This window comes from Spinacia oleracea, chromosome 1 (genome assembly GCF_020520425.1).
Source record: "Spinacia oleracea cultivar Varoflay chromosome 1, BTI_SOV_V1, whole genome shotgun sequence".
Lineage (NCBI taxonomy): Eukaryota > Viridiplantae > Streptophyta > Magnoliopsida > Caryophyllales > Amaranthaceae > Spinacia > Spinacia oleracea.
This window is the reverse complement of record NC_079487.1, coordinates 30007631-30027094: the sequence shown is the minus strand read 5'-3', so window position 1 is coordinate 30027094 and position 19464 is coordinate 30007631. Positions and strand designations below refer to the sequence as shown.

The 19464-nt window shown below is 38.6% G+C and overlaps 1 protein-coding gene across 1 annotated transcript; it reads left to right on the top strand.

Moving 5' to 3' along the window:
- The first annotated feature begins 5793 nt into the window (after window positions 1–5793).
- Window positions 5794–19426, top strand: LOC130463606 (uncharacterized). The gene is made up of 11 exons (XM_056832790.1): window positions 5794–6381; window positions 10206–10307; window positions 13715–14033; window positions 14131–14361; window positions 14487–14783; window positions 14861–15266; window positions 15357–15694; window positions 15782–15904; window positions 18603–18934; window positions 19031–19234; window positions 19318–19426. The coding sequence occupies exons 3-9, from the start codon at window positions 13731–13733 to the stop codon at window positions 18762–18764; spliced, it is 1860 nt and encodes a 619-aa protein (XP_056688768.1). The 5' UTR covers window positions 5794–6381; window positions 10206–10307; window positions 13715–13730; the 3' UTR covers window positions 18765–18934; window positions 19031–19234; window positions 19318–19426.
- The last annotated feature ends 38 nt before the right edge of the window (window positions 19427–19464 follow it).

Genomic DNA, 19464 nt, shown 5'->3' with positions numbered 1-19464 from the left:
TCAAAATGATTGGACTCATTGAGAATATGAGTCGGCTGGATCAACAATTTTCTCAGGAAATGGCTATAGACACCATCCTCCATTCTCTTCATAGCGGGTATGATCAGTTCAAACTGAACTACAGTATGAATAGTCTGGACAAAACACTCACTGAGCTTCACGGTATGCTGAAGACCGCTGAAAAGACGCTCAAAAGTGATAAGCAGGATGTGCTTATGGTGCGTGGGGGCAAGTTCAAGAAATCTGGAAAGAAGAGGAATGCTAAGAAAGGTGGCAACAAGGCCAGCCCAACTAAGCAAACTGGCGCCAAATCTGCAAAGAGGAAGGTCAGTCAACCCACTTCTGAATCCGAATGCTTCTACTGCAAGAAGAAGGGGCATTGGAAGAGAGATTGCTTGAAGCTAAAGGAAGATCAGAAGAACGGAACAGTCGTTCCATCTTCAGGTATTTTCGTTATAGACTGTATACTTGCTAATTCAACTTCTTGGGTATTAGATACAGGTTGTGGCTCACACTTATGTTCCAATCCACAGGGACTAAGAAGAAGTAGAAAGTTAAGCAAGGGTGAAGTCGACCTACGAGTGGGAAATGGAGCACGGATTGCTGCATTAGCTGTAGGAATTTACTATTTGTCGTTGCCCTCCGGGCTAGTTTTGGAACTGGAAGAATGTTTCCATGTTCCAAGTCTTACTAAAAACATCATTTCAGTTTCTTGCTTAGATGCTAAGGGATTTTCCTTTTTAATAAAAGACAATAGTTGTTCGTTTTATTTTAAAGAGATGTTTTATGGATCTGCTAGATTAGTCAATGGACTTTATTTATTAGATCACGAAAAACAAGTATATAACATAAATACCAAAAAGGCCAAAAAGAATGATTCAGATCTCACCTATCTGTGGCATTGTCGATTAGGCCATATAAACTTGAAACGCTTAGAAAGACTTCAAAAGGAAGGAATTCTAGAACCATTTGACTTAGAGGATTATGGTAAATGCGAATCATGTTTACTTGGCAAAATGACAAAGCAACCTTTCTCTAAAGTTGGAGAAAGAGCAAATGAACTATTGGGTTTAATCCATACAGATGTATGTGGACCAATGAGTACAAATGCTAGAGGTGGTTTCAGCTACTTTATCACTTTCACTGATGACTTCAGTAGGTATGGTTATGTCTACCTAATGAAGCATAAGTCTGAATCCTTTGACAAATTCAAGGAATTTCAGAGTGAAGTAGAGAATCAATTAGGCAAGAAGATTAAGGCACTGCGGTCTGATAGAGGCGGTGAATATCTGAGCTATGAATTTGATGACCATCTGAAAGAATGTGGAATTCTATCAGAGTTGACTCCTCCTGGAACACCACAATGGAACGGTGTGTCGGAATGGAGGAACAGAACCTTGCTAGACATGGTCAGGTCAATGATGGGTCAGGCCGAACTTCCATTAGAATTTTGGGGACATGCACTAAATACAGCTGCACACACTATAAATAGAGCTCCGTCTAAAGCTGTCGAAAAGACTCCATACGAATTATGGTTTGGAAAGCCTCCAAATGTGTCTTTTCTTAAGATTTGGGGATGTGATTACGAAATATGGCAGATGGATGTCAAAACTGCTTTCTTAAACGGCGTTTTAACAGAAACTGTGTTTATGACACAGCCTGAAGGTTTTGAGGATCCAAAGAATGCTAAAAAGGTATGCAAGCTAAATAAGTCAATCTACGGATTGAAGCAGACATCCAGGAGCTGGAATATACGTTTTGATGAAGCAGTCAGTGACTTTGGTTTCATCAAGAACGCAGACGAATCTTGTGTATACAAGAGGGAGCAAAATTGCTTTCCTAGTATTATATGTCGACGACATATTACTTATCGGAAATGACATTCCTATGTTGAACTCTGTCAAGATTTGGCTTGGGAAATGTTTTTCGATGAAGGATCTAGGAGAAGCACAGTACATATTGGGCATCAAGATTTACAGAGATAGATCTAAAAGGATGATTGGACTTAGTCAAAGCACTTATATCAATAAGGTGCTTGATAGGTTCAAGATGGCGGACTCCAAGCGAGGCTACCTACCCATGTCTCATGGAATGACTCTAAGCAAGACTCAGTGCCCAAAAACACTTGATGAGCGTAGACGAATGAATGGGATTCCATATGCATCATTGATTGGTTCAATAATGTATGCTATGATATGTACACGCCCGGATGTTGCGTACGCACTCAGTGCTACGAGCAGATACCAGTCAGACCCAGGAGAGGCGCATTGGACTGCTGCCAAGAATATTCTGAAGTACCTGAAAAGGCACAAAGATGACTTCCTGGTCTATGGTGGAGATGATGAATTAATTATTAAAGGCTATACGGACGCAAGTTTCCAAACCGACAAAGATGATTTCAGATCACAGTCTGGGTTTGTCTTCTGCCTCAACGGAGGAGCAGTAAGCTGGAAAAGTGCTAAGCAAAGCACCATTGCGGATTCTACAACTGAAGCGGAGTACATTGCTGCACATGAAGCAGCAAAGGAAGCTATATGGCTAAGGAAGTTCATAGGTGAACTTGGTGTAGTCCCCTCCATTAAAGGACCAATAGCCCTGTATTGTGACAATAACGGAGCTATTGCACAGGCAAAAGAGCCTAGACACCACCAGAGAGTCAAGCATGTACTTCGTAGATTTCACCTTCTACGAGAGTTCGTTGAAAGAAAAGAAGTCGAGATAAGCAAAATTGGAACTGATGACAACATATCAGATCCATTAACTAAACCTCTGCCGCAGGCGAAGCACAACTCGCACACTGCAGCTATGGGAATCAAGCATATTGGAGAATGGCTTTGATGTCTCTGTTTAATGTTTTAAAGTTTTAGAGTTTAAATCTTTGTAAAACATTATTGGTTAATCATTCACAATAAATGAAAAGAATTCATTTTTCCATTTAATTTGTGGTTTATTAAATGATGAGTCCCTTCAATTTGACGATATATTCAAGATAGACTGTCAGGACCAGTCCTGTGACTAAGAAATGTCTATCAAGTGAACTTGAATGTCAAAGGTTGAAAATGGTCCCTAGTCGGAGTTTTCTATAAAATTGGACGCATAGAAAACGTTAGACGATTAGAATGCAAGATGACTAGTAGTTCTGTTTCTTGAACTATGTGGACATGGCAATGTTATAATCATTTTCATAGATACTTACTTTGGGAAGACTAGTATCGGACAAGACCTATGAAACTTTACTGTAAGAGATGAAAATCTGTCATAAGTAAATTTCATTAAATTATTAGACACTAAATCCTCAATACCTGAGTGATTTGAGATTACTTGTTTGAGAACTGGTTGCTTTGACGTTGACCAACCGTCGCACCGTAAAAGGAGGCTATAAAGGCAACGCTCAGGTAATCACCTATCAAACGAAGTCTAATCTCAAGATCGCAAGATTGGGATTGTCCTCCCATAAATCGGGATGAGATGCTTAAAAGTTGTACAAGGCCACTCGGAGAGCTAGAAACTGTGAAATGCATGGCCGTGCTCGGATGAATCATAGGCTATGATTATCTGTTTATTTGATCAGTTGAACTCTGAAACCGAGAAACACCTCTGGACATAATAAGGATGACAACTCTTACCTTATGTTCAAGAGCAAGCATCGAGCGACAAAGGAATTAGGAAATGCACACTTGTCCCTAAGGACAAGTGGGAGACTGAAGGAAATAATGCCCTTGGTCCAAGTATGCATTCTATGTTAAGTCTAATAAATGCGGTTCAGTATTAATTAACAAGTTAATAATTCAGTGAGATCAAGTGAGCTGAATGCCTAGCTAGAGGCCGCTTCAGTTCAAGTGGAATTAATGATATTAATCCACAGCTTACTCTTGACTGAACCCGTAGGGTCACACAAATAGTACGTAAACGGATCAAGTATTTAATGGCATTAAATACTCTATCTATGGATATTCGGAATCGACGGATCTTGGTTTCAGTGGGAGCTGAGATCGTCACAGGCAAGAAATGAATACTCCGGAAACGATGATATTACCGGAAACGGAAATATGGATCGTATCGGAAATATAAATATTATCCAAGTCGTAGATGTTGCCGGAAACATGGTACGTATCGGAAAATATTATCGGAAATGGAAATATTACCAGAATCGGAAATATTGCCGGAAACGGAAATATTGTCAGAATCGGAAATATTACCGGAATCGGAAAATAATTCCGGAAACGGAAATATTAAATATTTGTTCGAAACGGAAATTAATTCCGGAATCGGAAATGTTAAATATTGTTCGTATCGGAAATGAATTCCGGAATCGGAAATTTAATCGGAAGCGTATCGTACGAATAAGCATCGGACGAGGCCTGCCGGACGAGGGCCCAGCACGAAGCCAGGCCATCGCCCAGCAAGCCAAGCGCGCCACACAAACAGCCACGCCAGGCCCAGCAGGCCGTGGCAGCGCGCACAGCGCGCGCAGCGCGCGCGGGTGCTTGCGTGGGCTTGTGGCTCGCGCAGGCCTCGCTGCGTGGGCTGCTGCTCGCACGCACGCATGGGCGGCCCATCGAGGCTGCCGTGTGTGTGTGCGTAAGTGTTTGTGTTCGTGCACGTTTCCTAAAACGTGCAGAGTTCGGTTAATGATTAAATTCCTAATTCTATTTGATAAATTAATTAAATTAGAGTTCTTGTAGGATTCTAGGTTTAATTAATTTGTATCTGAATAGGATTCCAATTCCCTTTCCATAACCCTATAAATATGTGGCCTGGGTTCACAATTTATAACGAGTTTCAAAGTATTCAAAGTGAGTTTTTGAGAGAAAAATTCAGCCACACATCTTGCTCAAAAGTGCCGAAAATTCTAGTACCTTAAGGGCGATTCTAGTTGGTCAATCTTAAGGCGGATCCGGACGTGCTGTGGACTATCTACGGAGGGACGACACTTGGAGTCCTAAAGACTTGTTCTTGCTCGGTTCGGGCGCAGCTAGGGAGGGCACGCAACAAAGAGTATGCATCTAAATTATGCTATATGATTATGTGTAAATAATATGTAATCCTGGGTTAATGGTTGTTTCCGCATGATTTATGTAATATCATATGTATCATAACCTCACAGGGTTAGCCGCCAAGGGATTCTTGAAGTCATATCTCAGCTCGAGTGCAGGAGGAAGTGGTAAAAAGTTCTACAAGAAAAGCAAGTCATTGTCATACCGACGTGATGACAATGACACTGATCCAGAGATTGTAGCCGTCATCTCAGGAGGTTTAGCCGCTGGGGGACCAACAATGAGAGGACAAAAAGACTATGCAAGCCGGTTGGGACAGGTCATGTTGTCTGGAAAAGCCCCAATTGACCATTTCCCTAAAGTAGAGATTTGTGAATTTGACAGGGGTAAGATCGCCACTCCACATGACGACCCCTTGGTCATTGAATTGAAGGTGGCAAACCTCAAGGTAAGGCGTATTTTAGTGAATACGCACTAGTAGAAAAAACCCCTGTTGCAACCCCCTTGTTGCAGCGTACATGTATAAATACGCTTCAACAACCAGTCGGTCAACGCGGGTCAAACCCTTTAAAGGGTTATCGCAGCGTATATTTTAATTGTTCGCAGCAAATGTGTTTGTTGCAGCGTACAAAATAAAAGCCCGCAGCAACAACCCGACTTTATTGCAGCGTACATGCTATTGCCCCCTGCAACAAGTCCGCGTTTCAAAATTTTTTGCTGCAATAACTTACGTCAATAGTTTTGCCCTTTAACAATATTATGAAACCGCGCTCAAACGTACGTACTCTCTCCAAGCTTTTTCCCTTAAACAAATATCCAAGCAAGCCGTCGAACTCAGCCGTCGAACTCAGCCCTGCGTCGCCGTCGAACTCAAGCGTTGCTCAGCCCTGCGTCGCTGTCTTCGCCAGTCTGGGTTCTCGCCTCATCTCCCCCATCCCGTTCTGTTCTCGCGCGGCCTCATCTCCCCCATCCCGTTCTGTTCTCGCGCGGCCTGTTCTAGGGGGTTCAGCATCCCCCCGTCGTGTCGTGGTTCCGGTGGTTGCTCGGCGTCGTGGTTCCGGTGGTTTCGCTATGGTTTGTTCAATTTTTATTTTCGTTTTTTATTTTCGTTTACAGATTAGGGTTCAATTTTCGTTTTTGATTTTCGTTTTGATTATTGTTTTTTATTTTCGTTTTTGATTTTCGTTTTGATTTTCATTTTCAATTTTCGTTTGTTCAACTTTTATTTTTATTTTGATTTTTTTGGCTGTTTTTCAATTATTTCTTTAATTTGCAGTTAATTGTGAAGATGGGTAGATACGCATATGGTTGAAGAGAGGGGCGATGATCGTACTGCCAGCATAATCTATCATCGTGCTTGTTCGAATTTCAACAATTGCATAAGGTATTGATATATCTAATTATCTTCATAAAATTTCTCTTTTCCTCTTTTGAAAGGTGAAATCAATAGTACAGTAAGTGCATATCATTTTTACGATAAATAAAATTTGGATAAGTATAGTAAGTGTAATAATAAAACGTGTACATTAGTATTCTATGCTTAAGTATCCATTCCGTTTTACTTATTAGGATTGTTTTTGGAATTCTAATATCACTTCAGTGAAGCATTGATAAACTTAAATGATGTAACCAAAGATTTGCGGAACTTCTTAATGATTTTGTGACTTCTTAATATATGTGTTTATGTATGGAACCTTTTGTTGTTGTTATTAGTAATGAGTCGTCGTTGGATGTATGGTGACCATACTACGGCATAATACTTGAGTGGGGTCGCAGAGTTCATTAGATGTGCTTTAGCACACCAACGGAGTACAAAAGCCGAAAAAATCTATTGTCCCTGCCGTGATTGTAACAATATCAAGCGGTTAGGTGACATTGATGAAATTGAGGATCATTTATTTCGCCGTGGGTTTAAGCAAGATTACCATGTTTGGTTTTGGCATGGTGAAACAATACCTGATCGTCCAAGTTCTAGTGTCCATGAATTTGATGTTCAGAGTAATGAGAGTGATGATGATATTTATGAGAATAATGAGACGGATGATGATGAGGAAGAAGATGATGAAATAAATGAGATGATGGATGGGCTGAAAGATCACTTGGACGAACGACCTCAGATGTTCGAACAAGTATCAAAGGCTGCTGAAACTCCTTTGTATCCCGGTTGTACAAAGTTCAGCAAGTTGGAATGTGTGTCAATACTTTACAACCTCAAATGTAAAGGTGGTTGGAGAGATGAACACTTTGACACCTTATTGGAGTGGGTAGGTGAATTTTTGCCGGAAGGGAATGATATCCCCACCTCTACCTATTATGCCAGGAAATTGATGTGTCCCTTAGGCTTAGAGGTCGACAAGATAGATGCTTGCCCAAATGATTGTATGCTTTACAGAAAAGAGCATGAACATTTGGATGAGTGTCCAACATGCGGCGCATCTCGTTACAAACGCAAAGGGGCAAATTCAGCTAAGAGGGGCCCGCCTGCTAAGTCTTTGTGGTATCTTCCAATCATACCTAGGTTTGAGCGTATGTTTTCATTGAAGAAACAAGCAAAAAACTTAAGGTGGCATGCGGAAGTGAGGAAGAAAGATGGACTCCTTCGACATCCTGCAGATTCTGTTCAATGGAGAAATATTGATAAGAAATATCCTGAATTTGGTAAGGAGGTTAGAAATCTAAGGCTTGCTTTATGTGCAGATGGTGTGAATCCATATGGAACTCTAAGCAGTCAACATAGCACATGGCCGGTTCTTCTAGCAATTTATAATCTTCCTCCATGGCTGTGTATGAAGCGGAAGCATATCATGTTATCACTCCTCATCTCGGGGCCTAAGCAACCTGGAAATGACATAGATGTGTACCTGGCTCCACTCATAGATGATTTGAAATTATTGTGGAATGAAGCTGTTTCAATGTTCGATGCACACACCAATTCAAGCTTTACATTGCGAGCTATGGTTTTTTGTACCATAAATGATTTTCCGGCATATGGAAACTTGTCTGGATACAAAACCAAAGGAGAACAAGCATGCCCTATATGTGAAGAGGACATGAAGCCCACATGGTTGCATAATTTCAAGAAAAATGTTTACCCATATTTCAGGAAGCACCTCAGTCGATATCACCCTTATCGTAAGAAGAAGAAAGAATTCAATGGGTTCACCGAGGAAAGAGTAGCTCGTACGCCTTTGACAGGATCACAGGTTTATGAACGAATAAAAAATGTTGAAACCAAATACGGCAAGTGCTACAAGTCCAAGTCTAAAAAGGGTGTTTTGTGGAAGAAATTATCTCCATTATGGGATCTTCCCTACTGGAGAGATTTGTCGGTTAGGCATTGTCTCGATGTAATGCACATTGAGAAAAATGTGTGCGATGCTATCATTGGGACTTTGCTAAACATGCCTGGAAAGACTAAGGACAATGAGAATGTGCGGAAAGATATGAAAAAGGGGAATAGTCGACCAGATTTGTGGCCTGTTGAAAAATCTGGTGCGGGTGGTACTAAGACTTATCTGCCTCCAGCGTGTTACACAATGTCAAGAAAGGAGAAGAAGCAGTTTTGTGAGTGCTTACATGGAATTAAGGTTCCCTCGGGATATTCGTCGAATGTAAAGCGCCTAGTATCTCTCTCGGACCTTAGGTTGGTTGGTATGAAGTCTCATGATTGCCATGTAATGATTAATGTGTTTTTGCCAATTGCACTTCGTGGGATATTGCCGAAACACGTGAGACATGTTTTAACAAAACTTTGTGTGTTTTTCAATTCTATATGTGCTAAAGTGATTGATCCGGAGAAATTAGATTCTTTGCACAATGATATTGTTGAAACTTTGTGTCGATTTGAAATGTACTTTCCACCATCTTTCTTTGATATTATGGTGCACTTAATTGTCCATTTAGTTCGAGAAATCAAGTTATGTGGTCCGGTGTTCTTAAGATGGATGTATCCTTTTGAGAGATTTTTTGGGCATTTAAAGGACAAAACAAAGAATCGGGCAAGGCCGGAGGGGAGTATCATTCGGGGAGTCCTTGAGGAAGAGATATCTCAATATGTAGCTGAATTCTTATCAAGGCTTGAGCAAATAGGTCTTCCAAAATCTCGTCATGCAGGGAGGCTTGAAGGGCATGGGGTAATTGGTAAAAATGTGATCTCGCCTCCATCTGAAAGGAAGAATAAGGCACATCTTTGTGTGTTGCAGCATCTTACCGAGGTCAATCCTTACATAGATAAGCATTTGCTAGAATTGCAACAAAAGAATCCTAAGTTGAAGGAAAGAGCGTTGATGCAAGAACATAATCGCACATTTGTTGATTGGTTTAAGAAGGAAGTAGCCGAGGAAATGAAAAAAAATCTAGATGTTTCTGAAATGGTCCAGTGGTTAGCTCGAGGTCCTCGACTATGTGTTCTGTCTTATGAAGGGAATGATATCAATGGGTTCACATTCTACACTAGAAGACAAGATGAAAAGAGTGTGGTGCAGAATAGTGGAGTGAAGCATGTTGCAGCATCTAGGGTCTATGCAAGCGCCAAGGATAGAAGACCGGTTGATGCGACACAATCATATTGTGGTGTTATCGAAGAAATATGGGAGCTTGATTACAACAAATTTACGATCCCTGTATTCCGGTGCAAGTGGGCCAACAACCATAATGGGGTGAAACAAGATGAAATTTTTCCTGGTTTAACATTGGTTAACTTTGATCGATTAAGTGATAGTGACGAGCCATTCATTCTAGCATCACAAGCTAAGCAAATTTTCTATGTGGTAGACAATGTTGATCCTATATGGCGTGCAGTTGCCCAAGGCAAGAGAAATATTCTGGGTATTGATGATGTTGTGGATGAAGATGAGTATGACAAGTACGATGAAACACCCCTGTTACCAACGGCTGTTAAACGAGGAGGAAGATGCAAATAATACTAATCATATGCGTACAGATCATAGGGAAGGAATTTAGGTTATAAACCGTAAATGAATAAGATGAGTTGGCTTCTGGGAATAGGTAATTCTAGCTAACTGAATATCAGATTAAATGTATCTTTTCTAGCATTTAGGAAGGTGTAGTTTGTACTTCCACATCTTTAATTCTTATTTTATACTTCCATTGTGTTCATGATTATACTTTTCTAGCTTTCTTTAATTCTTACTGTACTTCCACATCTTACTTTTGTTCCTGACCGAAGTTTTCTAACTTTCTGTGCAGATGACTTGAGATCTCCGAGTCAGAAATTTTCAGAAGCTTTCGGTGATTTGTGTCTTTTCAGAAGTTCTCAGAATCGGAAAATAACGCACGTATTTACTTTTGGTGAGTTGTGCGTTTTCTCCTAGTGTTGCGCTAATTAACATGTCTCCTAATCTTGAGCTAGAATGACCTAAATTAAAACGAGCGGGCTTAAATTGACCTTAGTTGAATAAATTGACCTAAATTGACCTTAGTTGACTAAATTAGCATAAATATGAACCATAACTACCAAACAAGTCTCAAATGGCATAAATTGATTGGATTGAGTCTAGGTAAGTTAAAACTACGGTTTTTTCATGAAATACCCCTAAGGTTTGCAAAAACGCATCAAATACCCTCGCGTCTTTTGAATCACATAATATACCCCTATTTTTGCGTACTGTTCATGAGATACACCTTTGAGTTAACGACGTTAGTCTGCCGTTAGTCGCGTTTTACTATTTTGCCCTTAAAACATGTTTTTTGACAAAATTCCCAAAGAAATCTCAACCATTTTCTCTATCTTTTTCTCTCTCCTCTCCGATGTTCTTCCTCCGGCTCTCTGGTCGCCGGCGGCATCCGATCTCCGCTCTTTTTTCGCCGGCGGAGGCCGATCTCTGGTCGCCGGCAAGCCTAACCCACGATTTTGAAGTATAGTGGCTACTACAAATGGGGGCAAGATGTTGGTGATCCTCGTGACCAGATTCCAAACCCACAGCCTCACTTGCATCATCCTCGTGACCAGATTCCAAACCCAAATTATTTTCTCTCTCCTTATCAAGTAAAGCTCTACAAAGCTTCTTCTCTTTCCTTTGATAATTATAATTGCCCAGTAGAAGGAAGTTTCTCATTGGGTTTGAATTAGGGATGGGTTTCGGGTCTTCTGGCGAGGGATCGACAAATTTCGCCGGATTTTGATCGGTGGTTTGGTTGTGATTCTTGGGTTTGTTGTTGATTAGTTCTTTTGATTACAAATTGGCGTTTGATTTCTAGGCTTTTTTTATTTGGTTTGATTCGCCTGTTGAATGTGATGTGGTTATTGCAGTGCCTGATTCTGGGGTTGTTGCTGCTCTTGGGGATGCTGAGAAAGCTGGTGTGCCCTTTCAAAAGGGTTTGATTAGGTCCCATTATGTGGGGAGAACCTTTATCGAGCCTTCACAGAGGATTAGGGACTTTGGTGTGAAGCTTAAGTTGGCGCCGGTGAAGGCTGTTTTAGAGGGGAAGAGGGTTGTGATTTTGTTGACGATGGCTTGACTGGAGTTATTGCCCCCATTGATGGTGCTTGGGTTCAAGGCCCTAGGTATCGTAAAGCAGATGAAGTTGCTGGTCATTTGTAGTAGCCATTTCAGATAACAACTTGATGATGATGATTTCTACAGTTTTGATTTCTATATACTCTTTGGTTGTGCTTTCTAGTTGAAATTGGTTATATTTCACCCTTGAATTCATCATGACAGTCATGTTCCTTTCTTTTTCTTGTAATTTTGATCTCATTTTATTAGAGTGAGCTAAAGTCAGTTGATTATTAGCACTTCCTTGCTAAGTTGTTGCCCCACCTTGCTGTATCTATGGGATATGAAACTAGTCGGTTATTGTTTTTCTGTGAATTCAAGCCCAGAGGTGATGGTGAACTAATATAGAAATGAACCACTATGATTTGGTTTTCCGATTAATGTTTGTGGGTGGTGATTGTGTAGACGCCCCCCTTTTATTTCCATTGCTGGTCAAACAAAGTGTGATATTTTAGGTGAAAGATTTGAGTGACAATATTTTCTATTATTAATTGCATATCCTCAATCCCCATATTAGGTGAACGATTTATGGAAATCAAATTCTGCGGTTTAAAAATATTTTGGGTATTTGGTGCAACTTAGTTTATAAATAGGGGTATTCTGTGAATTATAAACACGACTTAACGGAGGCTTAACGGAAGGTCGGTTTAGGGGTATTTGGTGCAAACTTGGGAAAAAATAGGGGTATATTATGTGATTCAAAAGACGCGAGGGTATTTGGTGCGTTTTTGCAAACCTCAGGGGCATTTCATGAAAAAACCGTTAAAACTAATCATATTAATCATTTAAAAGGATTAAAATGAGTGTTTAGGTTCTTTAGTTCAAAGTTGGGAGCGGAAATGTCATTTTAGCTCTATATATGACATATAACGACCCAACGAGCCATAAATGTGCATAAATAGGTTGGAATGAGTTTTAGAAACTTAAAACTATGCATATTAGTCATGTAATAAGAATCAAATGAGTCATTAGGTTCTTTAGTTCAAAGTTGGGAGCAAAAATGTCATTTTAGCTCTATATATGACCTATAACGACCCAACGAGCCATAAATGTGCATAAATAGGTTCGAATGAGTTTTAGAAACTTAAAACTATGCATATTAGTCGTGTAATAAGAATCAAATGAGTCCTTAGGTTCTTTAGTTCAAAGTTGGGAGCGGAAATGTCATTTTAGCTCTATATATGACATATAACGACCCAACGAGCCATAAATGTGCATAAATAGGTTGGAATGAGTTTTAGAAACTTAAAACTATGCATATTAGTCATGTAATAAGAATCAAATGAGTCCTTAGGTTCTTTAGTTCAAAGTTGGGAGCGAAAATGTCTTATTTTAGCATAAATATGAACCATAACGACCAAACAAGTCTCAAATGGCATAAATTGATTGGATTGAGTCTAGGAAAGTTAAAACTAATCATATTAATCATTTAAAAGGATTAAAATGAGTGTTTAGGTTTGTTAGTTCAAAGTTGGGAGCGAAAGTGTCATATTAGCCTAAAAATGAGTTCTTAGGTTCTTTAGTTCATAGTTGGGAGCAAAAATGCCTCATTTTATCATAAATATGAACCACAACGACCAAACAAGTCTCTAATGTGAATAAATAGATCGGATCGAGTCTTGGAAAGTTAAAATTAATCATATTAATCATTTAAAAGGTTAAAATGAGTCCTTATGTTCGTTAGTTCATACCTTGGAGCGAAAATGCCTCATTTTAGCATAAATGGTGTTTTCTAGACTTATCTCATATGAGTATATGATTTCATGATATAAGAGAAGTGAGATTGTCAGATTTCCTCATTAAGTTTCTTAATCATTGTTGCTTGAGTTTAAGTGAAACTCAATCAAGTAATTTCATTTTACGATCTAACTTACATACTACTCCGTACTATACTAGATTAATAGAACTTGTTTATAGAATGAGTTAGCTGCCCTGCATTCTCATATTGCCTCAACAAACACACCAAGAATGACAAAGAACATTGCAGATCAGATCAGCACAGATCAGTGCAGATCAGATCAGCACAGATCAGTGCAGATCAGATCAGCACATATCAGTGCAGAACAGATCAGCATAGATCAGTGCTGATCTGATCTCTGATATCTGCACTGATCTGATATCCTTCTGTATGCTAGTGCACTGATTTACTGTTGCGCGCACATTTTGTAACCACCCTTCTGTATGTTTTACTTGATGCAGGAACAACATAGGTACGATGAATGAAAACCAAATTGTTGTTAGGCATGAATCAGAAGGTGGCAAGACTCCCACAACGGGTGACGAATCACAAGATGTTAGTACGATTACAAAGACCATTAAAGGCCGTGGTCCGTCAAAAGGTGTTAAAGTCGCTAAGCCTATGTTCCTTGAGTATAATGTATATAATGTCCCCGATGGACAATGGTCTCATGAATATGGGAAGCAAGTTGGGAGTTGTGCTACTAGAATTAATATTAACGTCCCATTATATCCAAAGGTAGATGAGCAAACCAAGAAGGGGTTTTGGGAGGAGACTAAGGTAAGCATTGGATATTAACTTGATTTGTATATTTTAGGGATTATTTAATTTGATTTAAATACTATTTTTATAATCTAACTTTTTTAATTATTAACAGCTTATGTTCCACATTACTGATGATTCTAATCATTCGAGGGAGAAATATTTTCATTCTTGTGTGGCGAAACGATTTAGTTGTTTCAAGAGCAAGTTGGTGCGCCGATGGATAACTATGAAGGAAAAGAAGCCAAAAAATCAAACAAACAAGATGCCTTGGGATGTCTACAACCATATCACAGAGGATGATTGGAAAACTTTTGTTAAACATTATTTCCTGCCAGAGTCATTGGTAATGATAATATTTCTTTAACTTGTCCTTAAAGAGTTTTTCATGTAGCAAACTGACATTGGTTCTAGGACAAAAAGTTATCAGAAAAAACATTTATTTCCATCTTTTTATGTTGTCTTTGACAGCTTCGTAGTGAAAAGGCGAGGAAAAGTGCATCATGCAACAAGAACCCACATCGCACCGGCCAAAAGGGTTATAATAGAAAGCGACTAGATTGGATAAAAGATGGACGACTTCCACCAGATGCAACTTTCCCTATCTCGAGTAGCTCCTCGGTGAACTCATCAGTGACCTCAAATGTTAATAGAGTTAGAAAATACAGATCAAAGGAGTGGATTTTGGCCCATCAAGTACAAAATAAAGAGGGAAAGTGGGAAATTGACCCGAACGATACAGAAGTTGTTGAAATCGCAACAAAAGCTGTAAGTAGTGATAATTAATTAATATTTACTTGCTTTGATTAGAGAGTATAAAGTAATTTTACTTTCCTAATTGGCAGTTAGAGTACATCGCAGAAGAGGAAAAAGGAAATCTTTCTTTCGAACAGGGTGAGGATGCCCTCACTAAAGCTATAGGGAAAAAAGATCATCGTGGGCGTGTCAAGGGAACAGGTGGCATGGTTGGTATCAAAAAGGCTTTCGGTCCGTGTATTCGACATAGTAGAAGTGACCATGGTGAAGCTTCATCAGAAAATTACGAATCAATCAGAGCTTCTGTGAAAAAGGAGTTTGAAGGTGAATTAGAGAAAAGGGTAGAGAAAAGGGTGGCAGAGGCCCTCCAAAAGCAACTAAGCACCTTGTTAAAAACAGGACAACTAAACTCCATTTCTACCCCGATACTTGATGACTTCCACTTAAATGATTCTGCCAGAGTTGACCTTGATGTTAGTGCTACAAGAACCACTCGTCATATCTTAGTGCCACAACCACGCGAGCTAAAGGTACGACGTAGTCACTCTTTTTTAACATAGTTGCTTGATCCTTTTATGTTTTTAGTTGACATTTACTTAATAATCTGTATCACTTACAAAGTTGCATTGAAACCTTTGTTTATGAAGGAAAGGACTCCATGTCGTCTTGCCCTTGAGGATAAAGTTTCAGGCAACAACATTGTCGTGGCGGATGGTATGGTACAACCCTCAGATGGTGCATTGCCCCAACATTTTACATCGATGAAGCCTGGTCACTATAAAGTCCAAGTTGATTTTGTTTACGACGGACATGTTGATGATATTCTTTCGGTACCTACGGGAGATGGTTTCACTAACTTAGGCGGTGCTCTGGGTAGTTTTGTGCAATGGCCCATACACTTAGTGATTTTCGAAGACGGCGAGGTATATATGTTTTATTGTTTAGAATGTATATGTTCACGCAAGCACATTCGACATCTTACCTACTCTTGTTTTTGTTGAATTTTAAAGGATTGTACTTCACCTCCTAAAAAGAAGTCCAAGTCTAATGTTTCTAAAGAGAGGGATGGTAGCTCCAAGAAAAAGACAACGGTATTAGCGGCCCAAAAGAAGACAACAGACTTAGCATCCAAGGTAAACCCTCTAAAACTCATTCGAACCTAAAATGACATTTCCGCTCCCAACTTTGAACTAAAGAACCTAAGGACTCATTTGATTCTTATTACATGACTAATATGCATAGTTTTAAGTTTCTAAAACTCATTCGAACCTATTTATGCACATTTAAGGCTCGTTGGGTCGTTATAGGTCATATATTGAGCTAAAATGACATTTTCGCTCCCAACTTTGAACTAAAGAACCTAAGGACTCATTTGATTCTTATTACATGACTAATATGCATAGTTGTAAGTTTCTAAAACTCATTCGAACCTATTTATGCACATTTAAGGCTCGTTGGGTCGTTATAGGTCATATATTGAGCTAAAATGACATTTTCGCTCCCAACTTTGAACTAAAGATCCTAAGGACTCATTTGATTCTTATTACATGACTAATATGCATAGTTTTAAGTTTCTAAAACTCATTCGAACCTATTTATGCACATTTATGGCTCGTTGGGTCGTTATAGGTCATATATAGACCTAAAATGACATTTTCGCTCCCAACTTTGAACTAAAGAACCTAAGGACTCATTTGATTCTTATTACACGACTAATATGCATAGTTTTAAGTTTCTAAAACTCATTCGAACCTATTTATGCACATTTATGGCTCGTTGGGTCGTTATAGGTCATATATAGACCTAAAATGACATTTCCGCTCCCAACTTTGAACTAAAGAACCTAAGGACTCATTTGATTCTTATTACACGACTAATATGCATAGTTTTATGTTTCTAAAACTCATTCGAACCTATTTATGCACATTTATGGCTCGTTGGGTCGTTATAGGTCATATATAGACCTAAAATGACATTTCTGCTCCCAAATTTGAATTAAAGAACCTAAGGACTCATTTAATTCTTATTACACGACTAATATGCATAGTTTTAAGTTTCTAAAACTCATTCGAACCTATTTATGCACATTTATGGCTCGTTGGGTCGTTATAGGTCATATATTGAGCTAAAATGACATTTTCGCTCCCAACTTTGAACTAAAGAACCTAAGGACTCATTTGATTCTTATTACATGACTAATATGCATAGTTTTAAGTTTCTAAAACTCATTCGAACCTATTTATGCACATTTATGGCTCGTTGGGTCATTATAGGTCATATATTGACCTAAAATGACATTTTCGCTCCCAACTTTGAACTAAAGAACCTAAGGACTCATTTGATTCTTATTACATGACTAATACGCATAGTTTTAAGTTTCTAAAACTCATTCGAACCTATTTATGCACATTTAAGGCTCGTTGGGTCGTTATAGGTCATATATAGAGCTAAAATGACATTTCCGCTCCCAACTTTGAACTAAAGAACCTAAGGACTCATTTGATTCTTATTACACGACTAATATGCATAGTTTTAAGTTTTTAAAACTCATTCGAACCTATTTATGCACATTTATGGCTCGTTGGGTCGTTATAGGTCATATATAGACCTAAAATGACATTTCCGCTCCCAAATTTGAACTAAAGAACCTAAGGACTCATTTGATTCTTATTACACGACTAATATGAATAGTTTTAAGTTTCTAAAACTCATTCGAACCTATTTATGCACATTTATGGCTCGTTGGGTCGTTATAGGTCATATATAGACCTAAAATGACATTTCCGCTCCCAACTTTGAACTAAAGAACCTAAGGACTCATTTGATTCTTATTACACGACTAATATGCATAGTTTTAAGTTTCTAAAACTCATTCGAACCTATTTATGCACATTTATGGCTCGTTGGGTCGTTATAGGTCATATATTGAGCTAAAATGACATTTTCGCTCCCAACTTTGAACTAAAGAACCTAAGGACTCATTTGATTCTTATTACATGACTAATATGCATAGTTTTAAGTTTCTAAAACTCATTCGAACCTATTTATGCACATTTATGGCTCGTTGGGTCGTTATAGGTCATATATTGACCTAAAATGACATTTTCGCTCCCAACTTTGAACTAAAGAACCTAAGGACTCATTTGATTCTTATTACATGACTAATACGCATAGTTTTAAGTTTCTAAAACTCATTCGAACCTATTTATGCACATTTAAGGCTCGTTGGGTCGTTATAGGTCATATATAGAGCTAAAATGACATTTCCGCTCCCAACTTTGAACTAAAGAACCTAAGGACTCATTTGATTCTTATTACACGACTAATATGCATAGTTTTAAGTTTTTAAAACTCATTCGAACCTATTTATGCACATTTATGGCTCGTTGGGTCGTTATAGGTCATATATAGACCTAAAATGACATTTCCGCTCCCAACTTTGAACTAAAGAACCTAAGGACTCATTTGATTCTTATTACACGACTAATATGAATAGTTTTAAGTTTCTAAAACTTATTCGAACCTATTTATGCACATTTATGGCTCGTTGGGTCGTTATAGGTCATATATAGACCTAAAATGACATTTCCGCTCCCAACTTTGAACTAAAGAACCTAAGGACTCATTTGATTCTTATTACACGACTAATATGCATAGTTTTAAGTTTCTAAAACTCATTCGAACCTATTTATGCACATTTATGGCTCGTTGGGTCGTTATAGGTCATATATAGACCTAAAATGACATTTCCGCTCCCAACTTTGAACTAAAGAACCTAAGGACTCATTTGATTCTTATTACATGACTAATGTTAATTGACTATTGTTATAGGAATTTTCGCATCCAAAGAAGTCGAATTCTAAGCCTAAGTCCAACTTAGAGGTCGTGGGTAGTTGTGATCGTAAAACACAAGAATCAACCACCAAAAGCAAGAAAGCGGGACTTGTACACGATGCAATTCAAGGTCTTGGCCCGTCATGCAAATACTTGTAGTTTATCATGACTTCGGCGCCTGATGATATATATGATAATACTACCATCCCATTGGCGGCCTCAGTTTGGCACTCGGATTTTGATCAAGAAACATACATAACTGCGTCTGATATAGGAGAGTTCCTTCGCGGGGCGTGCTTAAACATTTCAGCGATCCAAGTCTACATATTGTAATTAAATGTTTTATTGTTGTTAATATAACTATTCTTTCTTTGAAGTTTTTTCTCTTTATCGATCTTAATAGTGTAATCTTGTTTATTTTGTAGGTGTTTATTGCACGATCATGCCAAATCATTTGAAATGTCTCGGATTTCGTTCATTTGTCCCGAGATTATGTCAAGCACTAGAATCAAGGCCGACCCTGGAGCGCCAACAATGTATTTGAAAAACATTTTCCAAGCTGAAATTGAAAAGGAGAAGATGGGTAATCCTAACCTAACTAATTGGTTTTTAATCCCATATAATCAAGAGTAAGTGTGTTATATAAGTTTCATATAAAATATTAATTATTATTGTCATTAAATATTTACTATATCATTTATAAATTATACAGAAATCATTGGAATTTATACGTGATGGACCTACGTAGAGGTTATGTATATATTTTCGATTCTGCTAGAGATCCACGTCGAACAGATTATGCATGGGGAATCTTGAGTTTGTAAGTTCTTTTGCTTACAAATTACATTAGTCTTTAAGA